At 44.7% G+C, this 22,355-nt stretch overlaps 1 protein-coding gene across 3 annotated transcripts in view; it reads right to left on the bottom strand.

Moving 5' to 3' along the window:
* Positions 1–22,355, bottom strand: part of LOC141051098 (gastrula zinc finger protein XlCGF66.1-like) — a 31,625-nt gene that overhangs the window by 2,005 nt on the left and 7,265 nt on the right. Inside the window, exons 1-6 of one of the 3 annotated variants that reach the window (XM_073547973.1) lie at positions 3,288–3,423; positions 2,837–2,986; positions 2,528–2,707; positions 2,321–2,444; positions 2,144–2,241; positions 1,039–1,129 (exon numbers count right to left, since the gene is read on the bottom strand). In XM_073547973.1, the coding sequence (XP_073404074.1) occupies positions 1,039–1,129; positions 2,144–2,241; positions 2,321–2,444; positions 2,528–2,707; positions 2,837–2,986; positions 3,288–3,314 (670 nt within the window). In that variant the 5' untranslated portion in view covers positions 3,315–3,423. The other 2 variants (XM_073547974.1, XM_073547972.1) reach the window with 2 other exon arrangements.

Below are 22,355 nucleotides of genomic sequence, written 5' to 3'. Positions count from 1 at the left end.
AGTGTGCCCAAACCACATTTAGCATCCATGTATTTGGCATTGCTATAGTGAGGAGAACCCACTTAATTTACGGTGTGCACAATCTGGTCACTAAAATGGCATATTTGCAATTTTCCATCCGCAACACCCACTGTGTGCTAATTTCCAAAACACTGCCTGTGGGGTCACAATTATTACTACTCCTATAAACTTATTTCTTGAGGAAAATGGAGACACTTTATAGATTTTCTATTGTTCTAGTTTGATTCCGTTCTGGCAATCTAGGGGGTCTTCAAACGGCGCTCGCGAACTATTCCAGCAACATCTGTGTTTCAAGCATTCTGAGCCCCTCCATGTGCCCAAACAGTAGTGTATCATTGGATTCAGGAGGAATGTTATAAGTTGCAAAAAAATCAAATCATGCAGCTGAGATGACAAAAACCAAATCTCCGAGCACGCCAAAATACTCGGAGGATACCGGAGCAACGAGTATACTCGCTCATCACTAACTAAAAGCCGAAAGCTGCTAGGAGTGATAAAGTTAATATCCTCCCAGTAGCTGTATTTGCAATGTGATGGCCAAGATGCTTTAGAACACTATTAACTTGCAGATTAACCCCATATGGGCAGATTAGTAGTGTTTGGGGTCAGAACAACTGTTCAGGGGCAATGTTCTGGGGGAGGGCTATCACACTAAACCGGAAAACTGCCCAAATTAATTAGGACAGTTTCGGGTGGAGGAGCATACGGTGGTCTACTGGTCTGGAAGACATGGCCTGACTACAACATTGATAAAGCCAGTTACTGAGAAGAATCTGTGACTTCTCTGCATTTAGTGGTTATTACTCACCACCATGGAACCTGCCACAAACCCTCAACCCACTCTTTCTTTCCCCATTATGCTGTAGACTGTGAGCCCACTAGGGAAGGGCCCTCTCCCACATACCAGTCTATGATTGAAGTTTGTTCATTGTAATCTATATGTGTATTTTGTATGCAACCCCTTTTCATGTACAGCACCATGGAATCAATGGTGCATTAAATATTAATAATACTCACCTGGGAAGTTATCTGTAGGAATCTCCTCTTTACACCACTCATCACCAATCACATATGTCTCTATAGTATTAATATGGGTCAGATCTTCACCCTGAAACAAATATTATAAAAGTGACAGACAGATGGAGAAGTCACATCTATGATCAGCTCTAATCCTGCCATCTCCACCATTCTCAATACACAAGTATAAAATACATTGCTCAAAGAAATAAAGCGTACACTAAAATACCACATCCTAGATATCACTGAATGAAATATTCCAGTTGCAAATCTTTATTCATTACATAGTGGAATGCGTTGAGAACAATAAATCATAAAAATCTGTGCGTCCTGCACAGTGTTGGGCTGTGAGCACAACCCCCATCTGTGGACGTCGGGCACTCAGACCATCCTCATGGAGTCGGTTTCTAACCGTTCGTGCAGACACATGCACATTTGTGGCCTGCTGGAGGTCATTTTGCAGGGCTCTCGCAGTGCTCCTTCTGTTCCTCCTTGCACAAAGGCTGAGGTAGCGGTCCTGCTGCTGGGTTGTTGCCCTCCTACGGCCCCGTCCACGTCTCCTGGTGTACTGGACTGTCCCCTGGTAGTGCCTCCAGCCTCTGGACACTACGCTGACAGACACAGCAGACCTACTTGCCACAGCTCGCATTGATGTGCCATCCTGGATGAGCTGCACTACCTGAGCCACTTGTGTGGGTTGTAGAGTCCATCTCATGCTACCACGAGTGTGAAAGCACAACCAACATTCAAAAGTGACCAATACATCAGCCAGAAAGCATTGGTACTGAGATGTGGTCTGTGGTCCCAACCTGCAGAACCACTCCTTTATTGAGTGTGTCTTGATAATTGCCAATAATTTCCATCTGTTGTCTATTCCATTTGCACAACAGCATGGGAAATTGTCAATCAGTGTTGCTTCCTAAGTGGACAGTTTGATTTCACAGAAGTTTGATTTACTTGGAGTTATATTCTGTTGTTTAAGTGTTCCCTTTATTTTTTTGAGCAGTGTATATAATACTGGTGGATAAAACAAGACTGAGCACAAGACATTCACAGCCATCTACACATCATAGGGGAGATCTCATGACACCTTCTCTCCATCTACCTGATGATCCTGAGGAACATCGGGATCTTCTTGTTTACAGTCCTGTGGAAGAAGAGGACGGGGACATCTCTCTGGTGTTGTCCTCTTACTGGATAGATCTGGATGAAACACAGAGACTGAATTCATTCTTCACATACAGATAATTATAGACCGTGCGTATTTAGTCCTGTCTATTACCTGGTGATGTGAGGGGCTGGGGAACCTCCATCATGATGTCCTTGTACAGATCTTTGTGTCCTTCTACATATTCCCACTCCTCCATGGAGAAATAGACGGTGACATCCTGACACCTTATAGGAACCTGACAGAAACAATGATACCGTCATCCCCCCGATCCCTTCATAGTGTTACTGTATAATCTCCCAGCATTCCCAGCATTGTCACCTCTCCAGTCAGCAGCTCAATCATCTTGTAGGTGAGTTCTAGGATCTTCTCGTCATTGATGTCCTCATGTATCAGGGGGAGAGGTGGAGGCCCTGTGATTGTGCTCAGGGGTCTTGCCCATCCCTCAGACACAGGGGCCTGATAGCGCTCACTAGAGGTCTTCTTCACTACTGTGTAATCCTGGTTATGGAGAGACACATTAATAAATCTCACTACAGACATTTCCAGAGTCCTCACCTCTCCAGTTCTGTCCATCTGTTATTCCCATAGATAAGAATGATGTAATGTGACGTCATCAGAATCTCTCACCTCTCCAGTAAGCCGGAAGAGGATCTCTAGGGTGAGGTGTAATATCCTCTCCGCCCTCTTGTCCCAGTCCCTATCCATCCTTGATGGGTCAATCAGGAAAATTCTCTTATACAGAAGATCTCCACTGAGAGGATCCGATATTGTAGAGATCTGAATGGTGAGAAAATGATGTAACATCATAAAGGATCTAGAGCAGGGTTACATCAGTTCTGCAGAAACTTCCATACAGTGTGCAATGTGGGTGTGTCTGCAATACAGGGATGAGGCCGACACTTGTACAAGGTTAAATGTACAGTGCAGACACTCAGCTTCTAAAACAAGACTGCTTGGTATTGGCACTGTACATTTTGGGTTGGGTTGTGAGGCGGACAAGCCAGGGGGCATTTGCGCCTCTGCCCCCCCTAGACCTGTCTTGCCCTGCACCCAGTAATGGGGAATCTCCAGCACCTACCTCCACCTGCAGAGCCGCACTCCACATATATGGCTGCTCTGTGCGCACAGGACCTGGGATGAGGTCACAGGAGGGGAGGAGTCAGGGGTCACATGATCAGGGGCCTCAGTGTATGCAGGACTCTGCTGTGCTGGTTGTCATGATGCTGGATGAGGGGAAGTTTCTGTGTGGGGTCAGGAGGGGTTTACAGGGGGGATGTAGCAGAGCCGTGTGTGTACGAGGTGTACGGAGCGGAGCCGTGTGTGTACGAGGTGTACGGAGCGGAGTCGTGTGTGTATGAGGTGTACGGAGCGGAGCCGCGTGTGTACGAGGTGTACGGAGCAGAGCCGCGTGTGTACGAGGTGTACGGAGTGCAGCCGCGTGTGTATGAGGTGTACAGAGCAGAGCCGCACGTGTACAAGGTGTACGGAGCAGAGCCGCATGTGTACGAGGTGTACGGAGCGGAGCCGTGTGTGTACGAGGCGTACGGAGCAGAGCCGTGTGTGTACAAGGCGTACGGAGCAGAGCCGTGTGTGTACGAGGCGTACAGAGCAGAGCCGTGTGTGTACGAGGTGTACGGAGCGGAGCCGCGTGTGTACGAGGTGTACGGAGCAGAGCCGTGTGTGTACGAGGTGTACGGAGCGGAGCCGTGTGTGTATGAGGTGTACGGAGCGGAGTCGTGTGTATGAGGTGTACGGAGCGGAGCCGCGTGTGTACGAGGTGTACGGAGTGCAGCCGCGTGTGTATGAGGTGTACAGAGCAGAGCCGCACGTGTACAAGGTGTACGGAGCAGAGCCGCATGTGTACGAGGTGTACGGAGCGGAGCCGTGTGTGTACGAGGCGTACGGAGCAGAGCCGCGTGTGTACGAGGTGTACGGAGCGGAGCCGCGTGTGTACGAGGTGTACGGAGCGGAGCCGTGTGTGTACAAGGCGTACGGAGCAGAGCCGTGTGTGTACAAGGCGTACGGAGCAGAGCCGTGTGTGTACGAGGCGTACGGAGCAGAGCCGTGTGTGTACGAGGTGTACGGAGCGGAGCCGCGTGTGTACGAGGTGTACGGAGCAGAGCCGTGTGTGTACGAGGTGTACGGAGCAGAGCCGCGTGTGTACGAGGTGTACGGAGCAGAGCTGCGTGTGTACGAGGTGTACAGAGCGGAGCTGTGTGTGTACGAGGTGTACGGAGCGGAGCCGTGTGTGTACGAGGTGTACGGAGCAGAGCCGCGTGTGTACGAGGTGTACGGAGCAGAGCTGCGTGTGTACGAGGTGTACAGAGCAGAGCCGCGTGTGTACGAGGTGTACGGAGCGGAGCCGCGTGTGTACGAGGTGTACGGAGCGGAGCCGCATGTGTACGGGGTGTACAGAGCAGAGTCATGTGTGTATGAGGTGCACGGAGCGGAGCTGTGTGTGTACAAGGTATACAGAGCAGAGCTGTATGTGTCATATGTGTACAGAGCGGAAATGTGTGTGTATGACGTGCACAGAGCACGTCCATGTGTATGACGTGTATGGAACAGAGCCGTGTGTGTATGAAGTGTATATAGCGAAACCTTGTGTGTGTATGATGTATATGGATCAGAGCCATATGTGTGTGACATATACGGAGCAGAGCTATGTGTACGGAGCGGTGCCATATGTATGACCTGTATGGAGCGGAGCCATGTGTAGGATTTGTACAGTGGGGCCTTGTGTGTGATATGTATGGAGCAGAGCCTTGTGTGTTTAACGTGTTTGAATACACTGTGGTCAGTGGATGTCCTGGTCCGCTAGCTGAAACCTCCTGGATCATCCCACCAAGCACACGCTCTCCTTTTCCAGTGGGCAGAACACTACTCAGACAACACAAGTGTTCTGCCCATTCATGTGCAGAAAGACATTTCTTAAGTGCTGTTCCAGCTATGGCCATTAGATGTCATAGTTGCCCCTGTTCCTGGATTTGGAATCCTGATCCTTTAATTGTTGTTCTGTTCAGCTTCTGGGTTAGCAAGTTGTAGCCATTTCTCCCAGATCTCTGAGGAACTCACATGTGCCCAGCTCCTTACAAGATCACTGCTTATATCAAGCGGATTCCGGTGAGGTTTTAATGCAGTTAAGTAATATTTGCTATGCATCTGTGTTAGCTGGCCATAGTGCAGCCCCATGATATTTGCAATGCATTTCAGCTCCTGTAATGCTCTTACACTGCATGTTAGACAGATGCGCCCTTGTTCAGTTAGCACAATGCTTGCAGCCTAAGTTGTTTAGATATCGCCTTTCTCTTGTCACTGCATTGTATGTTGTATTGCTCAGCCTCTGTATGATGCCTACTGAAGTAACAGCACTCTGTATAATGCATACTACTAATATAACAGCACTCTGTAGCATTGCTTTACTGTTATGATAACACCTTGTGTTATTGCTGTGATATTATATGCCAGTACTGATGTCTTGTACTGAAAAAAAGTTTTTTATGGTTCCAGCACATGATGTGAAAAAATTAAGAAAAGCCTTTATTTAATCCATAATTAAAAAATGCAATTCCAGTGACGATAAAAGCATGTGTAGGCTTACGCGTTTCGGATCATATTTGACCCTTAATCATAGCATAAAATGCTGAATAAATGTTGCACTTATCAAGGAAAAGCAACCAGAGAAGGCTGCCTTGGGTAACACCCACCAAAATCAGCTGTGAAACTGACATCACTAATTCAAAGTTAACAATAGTACCTCACTGGTTTAACCCTATGATGCATTCATCTTATACAAACATATTACAATGCGAATTCTCACTTAATAATAATCTGATGATTAAACCAAAAACAAACAAACTTCAGCCTCCCTAGTAGCTGGGATTAAAGGCACATACCACCGCACCCGGCAAAAGAAAAAAAAAAAAAAACCCAAAAAAAAAAACCATATTAATATAGATACATCAATTCATGCTTCAAATTTAATCCTGCTGGATATCTAGTATTTAGTTTTAGTATCCATCGAGCTTCAATCATCTGGAGTAATTTAATTCTATCGCCACCACGCCGAGGAGCAGGAACAAATTCCAAAGCACTTACTCGCAGGCTATTCAATTCTCCCTTATGTTCATGCAAAAAATGTTTAGAAGCCCCCGAAAGACTACGGGTAGTAATATTATTGATGTCATAAATGTGTTCCGACAATCTTTTTCTTATGCTACGACTTGTGGATCCTACATACTGTTTTCTGCATGTCGTGCAAAAGATGATATAAACACAGTAATCAGTGGCACAATTCATAAAAGTTTTGAGCTTAAATACTTGACCCTCATTACTTATAACAGACTTATTGTTATTTATCATGAATTTACATAAACCACATAACTTCTGCCCGCATCTAAATGAACCTTTAGTAGATAACCATGTACAACCTATTTTATCTGTGTTCTCACTGAGTTCACTAGGAGAGATTATATTTCCTATCGTCAAAGATTTTTTGGGGACAAATTTGCAACCATTTTTCAAAATTTCCCTAAGTGTACTATCAGTAGTTAATAATGGTAGATGTTTACGAACAACATTAATTACTTTGTAATAATTACTATGATACGTAGTAGAAAAAATCATTTCATTAGAAAAATCTTTCTTATCTGATTTTTTCGACTGGAATAAATACTGATCTCTGCTTTTTTCATTGGCTTTAGTTTCAGCTTTTTTAACCATTTTAAGATTATAACCCCTGTGTTGTAACCTTTTTTTAATATTATCACATTCTTCCTTATACTTGCTGTCATCGGTACAACACCTACGGGCTCTGATAAATTCCCCTGTGGGGATATTCCTAATCACATGTTGTGGATGTTGACTAAAAGCATGCAAAATGGAATTTCCTGAAATTTTTTTACGAAAAAGCTGACAATCTACTTTTTTCCTCAGACTCTCACCACCCAATTGTATGTCGAGAAAGGAAATCGTATCCCTATTGGTATCTACTACGAAAAAGACAGATTTAGATTATTATCATTAATATAATCTTTAAAGCTGGACACTAGGTCATCTGATCCTTTCCACACTATCAAAATATCATCTATGAATCGTAAATATTGTTCTATATAATCTGAATAAGGATTAAATTCAGAATAAATAAATTTCGACTCCCACCAGTTCATGTACAGATTAGCCAGGGATGGGGAGAATTTCGCTCCCATAGAACAACCCTGACACTGCACATAGAACTGGCGGGAGAATCTAAAGTAGTTGTTTTGAAGCAAAAATAGAGTAACATCTAAAATATATTCTTTCATTACATCAGAATAATTGGAATATATATTTAGTTGATCTGTCAATGCTTGCATAGCTAAATCATGTGGAATGCAAGAATACAGTGTTTTAACATCACAAGTCATCCACATGAAATTCTCATCCCAATTCTGATTTAACATTACTGATAGCACATGTTTGCTGTCTTTCAAATAACTAGGTGACATAACTACCAATGGTTGCAATCTCTCATCTAACCAAGAACCTAGTCTTTCCAATAATGAATCCACACCTGACACTATAGGTCTGAAAGGAGGAGGAAAAAGCCCTTTATGGGTTTTAGGTAGGGCATGAAAAATGGGAATTTTGGGATTTACTGGTAATAAGAATTCTTTTTGTTTTAAATTAAGAATGCCTAGATCAAATCCTTCTTGTAAAATTTTTTCCAATTTAATTTTTATAGTTTCCGTTGGATCTCCATCTATTTTCTTGTAAGCATGACTTTCATTTAAAATACTATTAACCTCTCTTACATATAGGGTCTTATCCAATATTACCACTGATCCCCCCCTTATCAGCATTCTTCACTACAATGTTTGGATTATTTTGTATGTTTTTTAGAGCTTTTCTTTCTCCCTTAAATTATCCCCCTTATTATTATCAGAAAATACAGATTTTAATTCCCGTTCCACAGAGAGCTGAAACTCATCCATAATGGGGGCTCTTGATTGTAAGGGATAGAAATCCACATTTGGCACTCTGGAAACCACACTGTTATCACCGACAAAATTGTCCCTTTGTGAAGAATCAGATAAGGAATTAAGTTCAGTCAAGGCAAATTGTTCTCTGAAGGTAAGTCCTGCATATTCATTAACTGGTAAGAGAGGAGTGTTGATTTCAGCAGCTGATTGATCCTGATCAAAAAAATGTTTCTTGATAGTTAATCTTCTCACAAATTTGTTGACATCCAAAATTGTAGAAAAAAAAAATCTCCATTATTCTTAGGCACAAAATTGAGCCCTTTGCGCAGTACTTTCAATTCATTATTAGTAAGGATACATGCAGATTGATTTAGGACCGTAAACTGATTTATTTGTGATACCTCGTTCTGTAATTGTATTTTCTGTGTTTTAACTCTGTGCTTACGCCCCGCTCTTCTATAGGATTTTGATTTGGATCTATATTTGGGGTTACACCGTTTTTTGCCCCACTAGATCCTTCCCCTGAACTATAGCAATAATTTTCATCTTCTTCCATTTCTCCATCAGTCGTTTCAAGTTCAGAGGAGCTGAAAGTAACTCGTGATGTTCCTCCACCTTCTGAAATCCTATTAACTCTTTGACCTTTCAAAATAGATTTTGGTTTCTTGGAAAACCTAAAATTGGGCAAGGCTGAACCAGGTGAGCTGAAGATCAATTCTACATTGTTTGATGTCTTGTACTGTCTGTTTCCTTATAGTTTTTACCTGAATCATCCACTACTATGTTCAACAATCACTGATTTCATCTACTACTATATTCACCAATCTCATCTACTATACAATCTGTTATCATCTCCCATTGTTGTCCATATCATCCCAATAAATATAGACTTAAGCACCCATACAGTCTTTTTACTGGGAGTGGATGAAGGGTTTAGCCGTATGCTGGAATCCAGACAGGGTCATACGTGGAAGAAGGCAGAACCACAAGGTAAGGGTAAAACAGTGTGGCAATACTTTACTGAACCACAGAACAGGCAGATAACTCATAGGACAGTCCCAGCAAAATACCCAAGATGGTGCACATTACAGAATCTCACCCTTCCCCTGACTCGCCAAGATAATAGCAGCTGTGACTTCAGAGCTTCCAGGGCCGACTACCTCACCTGTGGCACACACAGAGAGGAGATAATGACAAGCTTTGGAAGCTGACAGTCCACTGAGGTACAATGCAATGCCAGGTGACCATTGAGTCACAGCCTGGCTTCTCCGAGCATCTCCATGAAGCCAGGTTCCATTTCCTGGCTTTCACAAATGTACCCATGGGGATCAGGTGACTGGTGGGTCCAATCCTGACTACCCCAAATGTATCTGTCATGATCCAGGATGGGGTTTCGCTTTGGCCCGTCCTGGTCAGACTGGGGGTTAATTGTTCTGCCTCTCTCTGACAGAGGGCGGCTATTTAATGCTCACTGGACCTAGGTCCGGTGTCAGTTATACTCCTGCCCTCGGCTAAGTTAGTTGACCTCTTGTATACGTGTGCCTTGTGACTGATTACTTGTTGCTTGTTTGGTTGTGATCCGGTTCTGTCTCTGTTACGAGTTCTGCCTGCCTCTCTTTTACCGCACCGCTCTCTCGTGTATGACTCTCTGCTTGTGACTCGACTGCTCTTTGCTCGTCCCTTTGGTACCGCACTGCCCTCTTGTGTATGACCTTTGGCTTTGTCTGACCTCCCGTCTGTTTATCCCTCCTGTACCTCGTTTGCCTGTACTGTGTATGACCTCCGTTCTGCCCGACTCTGAGTTTTCTACCTTCTCTGAAAGCAGGACATTAAGCCCCGCCCCCTGCAGTCACATGACTATAGGTCCTGTGCCGGCTTGCTAAACTTCAGCGATTAGGTCCTGTGCATCTGTGTTTTCCAGCTGTTCTTGTCCTCAGGGGTCCCTACAGTACGAGTGAGTCCCTGCTTAGCGGAGGCTGTACGCCGGCGCTGTCAGGATCCTGATTGTTGTGAGTTCATTCTCTGGTTCACCAGTTGTGAGTTCCCCTTCTGGACTCCCTCTGGTGGTGATGGGAGGTGGTTCGGCTGGTTTGATCGGTGGAGATCTGCCACCTGAGAATGAGGATGACGATTGGATCTCAGGATTCTCAGATTGGATTTAAGACAGCCGACTCCCTATTCATTTGCTGGTGATTCCTTCTGGCTTGTCAGCTCTTGGTTTTCAGCTCTGTTCCAGTCATCTAAAGCTAAGTTTTTCTGCTAATGTTCACACTTGATTTTGTTGGTCTATTCAGTTTTTTGTGTGGTCTGCCAGCCCCGGCTGGGGGCTGAGCTGAATTTCCACTCTTATTTATCAGTATTTTGCCAATTGGCTTTTTGTCCCTTACTAGTTTGGCCTCTTTTTGCTCTGTCTCAGAATCTTTCAGAGTGCTGATATAGTGGAAGAAGTCTAGTGACTTCAGGGTTAATTTTGCTATCAGAAGTGTTGGACATTATTTTTGTAGGGTTTTTTGCAGCTTGCAGACAGTGTCTTCCCTTTCCTTTCCTGTCTAGTTAGTTTGGGCCCCAACATTTGCTCAACCTATTTTCCTGCCTGTGTTTGTGCCTTCATCTTGTTTCACCGTCAATACATGTGTGGGGGCTATCTATTCCTTTGGGGTCTGCTCTGGGGCAGTTAGTTTTCCCTTTTCTTGCTTTAGGCTTATGTAGTCCTCCGGCCATGACGAGGCGTCTAGGTTCATCGTAGGCACGCTCCACGGCTACTGCTAGTTGTGTGGTAAGATCAGGGATCTGCAATCTGCATAGTTACCAACCACTCTGGTTTTCTGTGTCTTAGCTTGTTTTGCTTTTTTCTCCTCGGTGACCCATTCATAACACCTGATACTATCCATGGTTCAGCGATGGTCAATGGAGCAGATCTGTATTCTTCCAGCCATAGTCGTGGTCCACTAAGCTGACATCTTGTAGAATGACAAATTTGTGTCCCTCATGATTAAGCCATGATTTCTTGGCTGCTGTTTAGCAGAGAGTTTTTTGAATGTCTAGAGGTATCTGTGTATATGGAGGTATCTATCCTTTTTATAGTTAAAAAAATGTCCTTCAAGCCAGTATTCACTGCTGAAAAATGGTGATGAGATCAACTCGCATTATTTGATCATTTAATCTATTGCATAGTATTTCATCCTCTGTTTTGCAGGCCTAGACAATGTGCAATCAACATATCAGCAAACATCATGGTTCAACGACCTTGTATTACTAGTCATCCAGGATAACAGCACAATCTTGTATCAAATGTCTGTCAACTTGCAAGTCAATATTACAGGTTTATACAAAGTCTGTTTTTTTGACCAACCAGAAATCCATAAATACATAAGTTCACATATAAATAACAGTCTATTCCTCCTGGCATACTGAAAATAGACATTTGGTTGTTTAAGATAAAATACTGTGTCGTCACGTGTATAGAGCGGAGTCGTGTATGTACGGAGCAGACTGCTGTGTGTACGATGTGTATGGAACGGAGTCTTGTGTGTATGACATGTATAGAGCGGAGTAGTTTGTGTAGGAAGTGTCAGGAGAGAAGTCGTGTGTGTACGACAAATACGAAGCCGAGCCGTGTGTGTACGGCATGTGCAGAGTGGAGCTGTGTGTGTACGACATGTGCAGAGTGGAGCCATCTGTTTACTACCTACTCAAGTCCTCTTCCTTTCTGAAGAGGATATTTGCACACCATACAGGTTGTAACTAGTGATGAACGAGCATGTTCACCACTACTCGGTACTCACCCGAGCATTTCACTGCTCGAGATGCTCGGAGTTTGACGAGCATTTCCGGGGTGGCTCAGCGGGAGCTCGGGTCCCCGCCCTGCATGTTTGGTGCTCTTTACAGAGATAATGAACATGCAGAGACTGTCTGACACACACTAATGCCGCAGCCATGTTGGTTGTGGCATTACAGTGATTGGCTGACCGCACAGCGTTATCAGGTCTATATCAGACCTGGCAATGCCATGCTCGTCACAGTCTACTATGGAATTAGCCAATGTAGGGAGAGTTGATGCTGAGATAGGGAGAAGTTTGCTTGGTTCTTACTTAGTGTGGGTATACCATATAGTATACACATATCTATCTCAACTAACAGTCAGGCAGTGTATGTGGCAGACTGCAATGCATATAAGAGGGTCCATTTCAGTTCTGTCTGCTGCTGCTATTACAGATATTTCTAGACATAGCCCCAGGTATCAGGGGCCAGGAATAATTTATTTACAGGTCAGCTGTTTCAAACTGTAGTTTGTCCATCACACGAAATCAGAGATAAAAAGTGTGCTCAAAATTCTGTCATTTCTGGCCTCTCTTTAAATTTTGTTGCAGTGTGTTAGCGAAGTTATTGACACTGTCATGGGGCTGCAGCACGGGTGCATGGAACCCCCTCCCAAAGGGCGATAGCATGGAATAAGGATTGCACACACTCACGCGGACCTGGGGTGCAGCAGCCCAGTCACCACTAGATGGCAGAAGAAGCGTCAGACGAGCAGGGTCGGAAACAGACAGGAAACGCAGTACCAGAGTAAAGCAGCAATACGCAAAGTCAGAAGAAAGCCAAAGGAGTCAGAGCCGGTCAAGAACAGGAGTGCCAAGATGACAAGCCACTAGACAGGTCAGGAAACAAGCCGAGTCATACACCAGGGGTCAAAGCACGAATGGTAAATACTGTCAGGGCGGGATACTTGGAGAGGACAGACACAGGAACTTAGCAAAGGGCAAAGGACAAATCAGGGGGGTAATGGGGTCAGCCACTCTAGCTGGTGGCAGGAACTATAACTAACAAAGCCCTCCAGCGGCGGCAGGGAGAAATAGCTGAACACACACCAAAGAGAGGTAGAGGAATTTAACCCACACAGGCCAGGAAAAAGGCAACAGGTGGCAAAACCCAATCTGGATCATGACAGACACCAGTTTGCTGGTAAAAATAGTTACCCAGAGGCCAGCTATTTCAAACTGTGGTTTGTCCGTCACACGGATCACATAAGTTCGCTCCAAATTCAGCCATTTGTAGTGAACGTGGAAAAATTGTCCTCCATTTAAAATGGGCAAGGTGCGTGGCAAGGGAGGGGGAACTGGACATGATGATGATGGTGCATGCAGAGGCCAAGGTAGTGGGCAAGCTGAAATTGTGCCACAACAAACACACACATCTTCTCGCCCGATCTTCCTGTCCCAATTACTAGGGGACCGCAGCAGAACACCACTATTCAATGCAGAGCAATGTCAAAAGGTTGTTGGCTGGATAGCGGATAATGCTTCCAGTCACTTTGCCACCACCACCACCCTGTCTTCCACACGGTCAAGTCTCTGTAGCTTTGAGTCTAGACCGCATATTCCACACCCTGATCCTCCTTCATCCCACCATGCCGAGTGCCCAGAGACAACTGATCCCACACGTGGACACTGCGAAGAGCTGTTCGCTTTTCCATTTATAGATTCGGGCCTCTCGCCCAGTCCACTTGAAGTGGGGCAAGAGGAAATCTCATTTAGCAATGCCCAAATATTTGAGCAGCCACGACTGACACTGTTGAACTTACAGCCAGGCATGGTCGTGTGTGACAATGGCCGTAACCTGGTGGTTTGTGCTCCCCTTCTGGTCAGGGATGGGCTTGTGTGTGGATGCATGGTTTACTTAGTGTAGGGAGCTCAATTTACTTCTAGACATGATACCATTGTAGCTGCCAGACCACAGGGGCGCCACATTCCCCCCTAGTGAATCACTGTACGTCCCGGACTGTAAAGACATACAATGCAAGTTATTAACAATTATATGTTCATAGTAACAAACATTGCATAAAAAAAGTAAAAACATTATACCATGCACTGCCCTCCCTCCCTCACGGCATCTAGCTCACTCTCTGATTTTGAACCAGTCACAGAAGAAGTAAGCAGGCTCCTTGCATCTTCTCACCCAACCACTTGCACCAGTGACCCATTTCCATCACATCTACTCCAGCCCCTTTTCCCTGCTGTCACCCCTCACCTAAAATATTTAACCTCTCTCTCTCTTCTGGTATCTTTCCCTCCTCATTTAAGCATGCCGTCGTACATCCACTACTTAAAAAACCATCCCTCGACCAAAACTAACTATAGACCTGTCTCTAATCTTCCCTTCATCTCTAAACTCCTGGAACGCCTGGTCCACTCCCGTCTTATCCGCCATCTCTTTGATAACTCTCTTCTCGACCCTCTCCAATCCGGTTTCCGCTCTTTACACTCTACTGAAACTGCCTTCACTAAAGTCTCTAATGATCTACTAACAGCTAAATCAAATGGTCATTAGTCCATTGACTAATTCTCTTGGATCTCTCTGCAGCATTCGACACTGTGGATCATCCGCTCCTCCTCACTATGCTCCGTTCCATCGGCCTCAAGGACACCGTTCTCTCCTGGTTCTCCTCCTATCTCTCTGACCGCTCCTTTACTGTATCTTTTGCTGGCTCCTCCTCCTCTCATCTTCCCCTTACTGTTGGGGTTCCTCAAGGATCAGTCCTAGGCCCCCTCCTCTTCTCTTTGTACACTGCCCCTACTCTTACTGTTTCTCTTATTCATTCTCGTCTCGACTATTGTAACTCCCTTCTAATCGGTCTCCCTCTTACCAAACTCTCCCCCCTCCAATCTGTCTTGAATGCTGCTGCCAGGATCATATTCCTCACCAATCGTTACACCGATGCCTCTACCTTGTGCCAGTCATTACACTGGCTACCCATCCACTCCAGAATCCAGTACAAACTTAGTACCCTCACCCACAAAGCACTCCATGGCTCAGCACCACCCTACATCTCCTCCCTTGATTCAGTCTACCACCCTACCCGCACCCTCCGTTCTGATGACATGAGGTTAGCATCCTCAATAATCAGAACCTCCCACTCCCGTCTCCAAGACTATACACGTGCTGCACCAATTCTTTGGAAGGCACTTCCCAGGTCAATATGATTAGTCCCCAATCCCTACAATTTTAAGCGTGCCCTGAAAACTCATTTATTCAGACTGACCTACTGCCTCAACACATTAACCTAATCTATCCCTATGTGGCACAGCCAAAAGTTTTTACCATAACCAGGTTCCCCGCATCATGTTCCCACATGCTTTATGCATCTATTAGCCCTCTGCGTCTGTACTGTTAGACACTTAACATTATGGCTGGTCCATACAATCAGGGTAATTGTTACCACCCACCTTTCGTGTCTCCCTTTTTTCCGCATAGATTGTAAGCTTGCGAGCAGGGCCCTCATTCCTCTTGGTATCTGTTATGATCTATGTGATTATTGTTATGCTGTAATGTCTATCGTCTGTACAAGTCCCCTCTGAAATGTAAAGTGCTGCGGAATAAGTCGGAGCTATAGAAATAAAATTTATTATTATTATAAAACGTTGAACTGTGCATTGGCTGATCACCGCCCCAACCACCCATTAATTTGAGGCACACAGACCATATTTGCATACTCTCTTCGGCCACGCTGGCGGTTTTTGAGGTCTCTTGAAGGGGGAAACTTTGGTTATGGTGCAAAAGTTCCAGGATTGCACTTTGTTGTCCTTGCTTGAAAATCAGCAGGAAAAGGCACATTACGGCTATGTGCCCACGTTGCAACAATGCTACAGAATTGTCCGCAGCACTTCTGCAACTCCCTGCCGCGGGTAAAATGCATGCGGAATTCGCATGCGTTTTCCCGCAATACACAAGCGTTTTCCAAGCGATTTGAAGCATCACTTGGAAAAGTGATTGACAGGTTGGTCACACTTATCAAGCATAGTGCTTGACAAGTGTGACCAACTTTTAACAATTGATGCTGCCTATGCAGCATCAATAGTAAAAGATATAGAATGTTAAAAATAATAAAAAAGTAAAAAATAGGGATATACTTATATATACTCGCGAGATCGCTACGTCATCAGAGGTCATTCGCGCAATGTATCCCTGGGAACGGAAGTTGCCGCCAGCGCCAATGAGGACCGGGAGGATTCCGGGGGCCGACAGAGGGTAAGTATATCCCTATTTTTTATTTTAATTCTATTTTTTACAGGAATATGGTACCCAGGGCACGGAGGAGAGTCTCCTCTCCTCCAGACCCTGGGTACCATCTGCACATGAAGCGCTCACTTTACACATGGTGGGCATAGCCACATGCATAAAGTGAGCACTTCAATGCAATCCTATGGCTGCGGAATCGCCGCGATTTTGCAGAAATAATGGACATGCTGCGGATTTTACCACTATGCGATTCCGCAGCGGAAAAATCCGTAGCATGAGCACAGCAATTGCAGAATCCCATGGGATTGCATGGGGATGCGTTTTTTAAGCATTTCCGCAGTGGCAAAAATGCGGTTCACGGGTTCACTATTCACGGGTTAATCCTGGTCACCACATAGTCCTATGACCATACATGTACATTCATATTCAACTCCAGTCAGGCTTATAAGTTCTTACAATAGTCTTTGTAGGCAACTAAGTGTAGTGGTTACGAAGTCTCACATCAGTCCATGTGGGTGCAAACCTTTTCAACAATTTTAAATGTTACATTAAAGCATACCTTCACTTTTGTACAGTTTCAAACTCTAGGGAAGTACTCTATAAGTTGAATTTATAGCGACTAGGGGTCTGTCCCTGTGTACTCTGCTGGGATCTATGCAATACTGGGCCACCTGCTGACCTTCTGTGACCTTGTACATTTACTTCAGGTGTGAGAGGCTCATTGCTGAGTACTATGGTAGGTTTTTAAGTAATACGGAATTACTGGCTGATATTCTGTGATTGTTTGAACCTACCAGGGGTACGGCAAGCTCACTGGCAGGGTGTGAGTCCTCTTGATCCGAAGCAGGCAAAGAATCTGTAGCTAGGGTTAACTGCTCTTAATAATAATAATAATAATTTTTATTTATATAGCGCCAACATATTCTGCAGCACTTTACAATTAAGCGGGGACATGTACAGACAATAAATTCAATGCAAGTTAAGACAATTTAAACAGTGACATTAGGAGTGAGGTCCCTGCTCGCAAGCTTGCAATCTACAAGGAAATTGGGGGGACACAATAGGTGAAAAGTGCTTGTTATTTCAGGTCTGGCAATTATAATAAATCGGGATTTTCATATAAAGCTGCATGATCCGGTCATCAGCCCGTGTGTTTAAGTGCAATAGTCAAATATCAAGTGCAGTTATCGTGTGCATGGAGGGTGTGGAGACAGATGAATAGTAGGGTGCAGATTCAGAATAACATTTGGAAGGAGGGAACAGGGCAAAGTTAGTTTACTGAGTAGTTGATGTGGTAGGCTTGTTTGAAGAGATGAAGAGAGCTCTTCATAAGAATCCAATGTCTCTGATGTTTCTGGCATTATCAACTGCTGGAACAATAGAACTGACACTAATACTGCATTGTTGATTTGTGTTCAGAACTGGGGAAATTCACCTAAGATTGTGAAAACCTTTGTTTCAGTCTTCCATCTTTCTCGCGCAACTGAACTGGGCACACTTTCGGGTGTTCTCTGGAAACAGTAGCAGATGTTTTTCCTCCTTCCTTGGTGACGAGGTACACCTTGCTGTTGTCAAAGTTAGAGGGTAGGACTGTGTAGGGCTCAGACTCCCACTGATTGTCTAGTTTATGAATTCTTCTTTTCCTGTTCAACACTGGTGATGAGGGAGTTCCAGAGGCATGTTGATTGTAGTCTTTCTCTTGTTTTTACCGGGCTTGTGACAGACTTTCTTCTACACGCTGCTGGACTTTGCCATACTGTAGTTGTCTCTCAGTATTCCAGTCTTGTGTCTGGCTGGCTAGGTATGGCTTCTGGTGTTAGGATGCCCATTTCCAGGTCGATGGGGAATTTACCTGGTCTTGCTCGCATCTAGTAAGCTGGGGCGAAGTTAGTCGATTTTGTAGGGATGTGGTTTTATATTTTGACTAGGTCCGGTAGCTTCTCAGGCCATTGGTTGCGATCTTCTAGCAGTAAAGTCTTTAGTAAATCGATCACCAACTGATTCATTTTTTCGCATAGGCCGTTACCTTGCAGATGGTATGGTGTTGTCCGGATCTTCTTACAGCCGTATAAGGTACAGAATTCTTGAAAGGCCTCTGCTTTGAAAGCCGGACCTCGGTCTGTCAAAACTTGATCTAGATAACCATGGGGTCGACAGAAATATTCTTGAAATGCTTTTGCAGCTGTTCTTGTCATCTGATCTTTCACTGCAACAACTACTAGGAAGCATGAACATGCAAGAAAAATGGAGTACCAATCCACTGATAAAATCAGATCACTATTTTTATTAGTAGTAATATCACACAAATTTTAACAAACAGAAAGTATTATGGCAGAATAATGACAAGAGCCATCGGGGCAACACAAATACAGCACAAATAGTATGGCAGCAGGACTCAGGTATACTCTTAATTATATATACCATGCCAGTGCAGAGATCAAAGTGAATACATAGGGCCCCAGAGATCAGATCAGCAGAGACATAGTTCCTCCTCAAGTGAGGTGTGAATATACCATCTGTCCCTCACTGGTAAGTCACCCGGTCATAACCCCTTATGGATCTTACCCATAACTGCAACGGTGCCGCACACTACGCCCTGATGCGCGTTTCGCGTGGGCTTCTTCCGTGGCTGTTGCGGTGTTATCTGTCTGTGTCCTCCTTAAATGTACCTCTACCAGGTGTTGAATAAACCGCCATTAGTGGCGCATGTTTCCAGAACGGGAACCGGAAGTGACACCACATCCGGCGCCAGAATGACCGTGCATGTCACAGGGAAAGATTCTGATGACGTAAGTGACACGCACATCGGCGTAGAGGATGAAAGGTTGTTGAACGATTCTTCCAATTTGGCATTCCACTCAATCGGGGGGACTCTTGGTTCTGGCCATTTTGGAGTGGCCCACTAGGAGGTCTTGAAGGGGAGCAGCCATTTTTGTGAAGCCTTTGATGAAGCATCTATAATAGCCGACTAATTGTCAAACCTCACTGACTGTAGTAGGTACTTGCCAGTCTCTAATGACCGTCACCTTGTCTGGATCTGGTGCCACTCCTTCTGCACTCACAACCTGGCCTAAGTACTGCACTTTGGGCTTCAGGAGATGACACTTCGATGGTTTCACCTTCAAGCCGAAGTTGGACAATGCTTCGAAGACTTCTGCCGCTTGCTTCAGGTGATCTTCATACGTCCTGAAATAAACAATCACACTTTCCAGATACAACAACACAGTCTCAAAGTTCTTGTGCCCGAGGCAGTATTCCATGAGTCTCCGTAAGGTTCCAGGTGCGTTGCACAACCCAAATGGCATATAGTTGAATTCACACAGCCATTTTGGTGTGGTGAAAGCAATCTTCTCTCTGTCTGCCTCTGCAACAGGAACCTGCCAATACCCACTGGTTAAGTCTAGAGTCGAGAAATACTTGACTGATTTAAATGCTGCTAGTGACTCTTCTATGTGTGGCAAGGGGTATGCGTCTTTGTGAGTGATTTTATTTATTTGGCTATAATCTACACACAAGCGAATGGTACCATCTTCTTTTTTACCAATACCAGGGGAGCTGCCCAAGGGCTGCAGCTGTCCCTTATTACCCCTGCCTCCTTCATCTCTTTTAGCATACTTTTGTCACACTGGTAATGAGCAGGAGGGACAGGACGATACCTCTCTTTGATGGGTGGGTGATCTCCCATAGGGATGTGATGTTGGATCCCCTTGACCTGCCCAAAATCCAGGAGCCTCTTACTGAAAACCCTTTCGTACTCGATAGACTCCATTTTTCTGGTGTGAAGGAGTGGAGTTAATGCCAACGTGCATTTCCTGACACCAGTCCTCCAACTGACCCGAGGAGCCGTTGTCCTCTGTCGACTCAGACGGGTTCAAGGGTCCTACTGTCTGGATAGCATTGTTACTAACAGTAAAGAGTTTGGCTACAGTGGCACACCTGGGCAAGGTAGCTTCTTTTCCCCCCAATTCAGCACTCATACTGGCATTCTTCCCTTTCTGACATCCACCTCCCTTCTAGCCAGGGGTGAACCTAGCCTATCTGCTGCCTGAGGCAAACAGCAAAATGACGCCCCCCCCCCCCCCCCGCACACAAAGTAAATTTTCATATCTATCCTGTAAAACTGAGTACAATAGTGGACATTTTGATTTTGATATAGAAAAAAAAGGTGTCCAAACACAAGGATGTCAGCACCATCACACGCACATACAAGAACAACACCTAAGTATCTAGAACAGGGGTCAATAATGGCAATGGTAGGCCTGGCACAGGGCCGGACTGGGACAAAAATGCAGCCCTGCCACACAAATCCCACCAGTCCACAAACTATAGCACTCATCACCCCGATCAGTGAATTTTTGCTATACTTTGTCGTCCCCTCATCACTCTCTTTAAGGAGTTATTTGAAGAGCCACATGTGAATGGCACCACAGTGCGTATGACTGACCACAGCTCCATTTACATGGTGCTCTTCAAAGCTACGTTTCCCAGGATCATGGGGATCCCAGCGGTCTGATCCACAACAAACAGAAAGTGATCCCCTATCCCCACATACAGTTGTGGGCAAAAGTATTGACACCCCTGCAATTCTGTCAGATAATACTCAGTTTCTTCCTGAAAATGATTGCAATCACAAATTCTTTGGTATTATTATCTTCATTTAATTGGTCTTAAATAAAAAAAACACAAAAGAGAATGAAGCAAAAAGCAAAACATTGATCATTTCACACAAAACTCCAAAAATGGGCCAGACAAAAGTATTGGCACCCTCAGCCTAATACTTGGTTGCACAACCTTTAACCAAAATAACTGCAACCAACCGCTTCCGGTAACCATCAATGAGTTTCTTACAATGCTCTGATGGAATTTTAGACCATTCTTCTTTGGCAAACTGCTCTAGGTCCCTGATATTTGAAGGGTGCCTTCTCCAAACTGCCATTTTTAGATCTCTCCACAGGTGTTCTATGGGATTCAGGTCTGGACTCATTGCTGGCCACCTTAGAAGTCTCCAGTGCTTTCTCTCAAACCATTTTATAGTGCTTTTTGAAGTGTGTTTTGTGTCATTGTCCTGCTGGAAGACCCATGACCTCTGAGGGAGACCCAGCTTTCTCACACTGGGCCCTACATTATGCTGCAAAATTTGTTGGTAGTCTTCAGACTTCATAATGCCATGCACACGGTCAAGCAGTCCAGTGCCAGAGGCAGCAACCCCAAAACATCAGGAAACCTCCGCCATGTTTGACTGTAGGGACCGTGTTCTTTTCTTTGAATGCCTCTTTTTTCCTCCTGTAAACTCCATGTTGATGCCTTTGCCCAAAAAGCTCTACTTTTGTCTCATCTGACCAGAGAACATTCTTCCAAAACGTTTTAGGCTTTTTCAGGTAAGTTTTGGCAAACTCCAGCCTGGCTTTTTTATGTCTCGGGGTAAGAAGTGGGGTCTTCCTGGGTCTCCTACCATACAGTCTCTTCATTCAGACGCCGACCGATAGTACGGGTTGACACTGTTGTACCCTCGGACTGCAGGGCAGCTTGAACTTGTTTGGATGTTAGTCGAGGTTCTTTATCCAACATCCGCACAATCTTGCGTTTAAATCTCTTGTCAATTTTTCTTTTCCGTCCACATCTAGGGAGGTTAGCCACAGTGTCATGGGCTTTAAACTTCTTGATGACACTGCGCATGGTAGACACAGGAACATTCAGGTCTTTGGAGATGGACTTGTAGCCTTGAGATTGCTCATGCTTCCTCACAATTTGGTTTCTCAAGTCCTCAGACAGTTCTTTGGTCTTCTTTCTTTTCTCCATGCTCAATGTGGTACACACAAGGACACAGGACAGAGGTTGAGTCAACTTTAATTCATGTCAACTGGCTGCAAGTGTGATTTAGTTATTGCCAACACCTGTTAGGTGCCACAGGTAAGTTACAGGTGCTGTTAATTACACAAATTAGAGAAGCATCACATGATTTTTCGAACAGTGCCAATACTTTTGTCCACCCGCTTTTTTAAGTTTGGTGTGGAATTATATCCAATTTGGCTTTAGGACAATTCTTTTTGTGTTTTTTAATTTAAGACAAATTAAATGAAGATAATAATACCAAAGAATTTGTGTTTTCAATAATTTTCAGGAAGAAACTGAGTATCATCTGACAGATTTGCAGAGGTGTCAATACTTTT

This window comes from Dendrobates tinctorius, unplaced genomic scaffold (genome assembly GCF_039654945.1).
Source record: "Dendrobates tinctorius isolate UK_male_01 unplaced genomic scaffold, ASM3965494v1 ptg000155l, whole genome shotgun sequence".
NCBI lineage: Eukaryota > Metazoa > Chordata > Amphibia > Anura > Dendrobatidae > Dendrobates > Dendrobates tinctorius.
The sequence above is the reverse complement of the archived record's forward strand: the minus strand, read 5'-3'. Positions and strand labels throughout refer to the sequence as shown.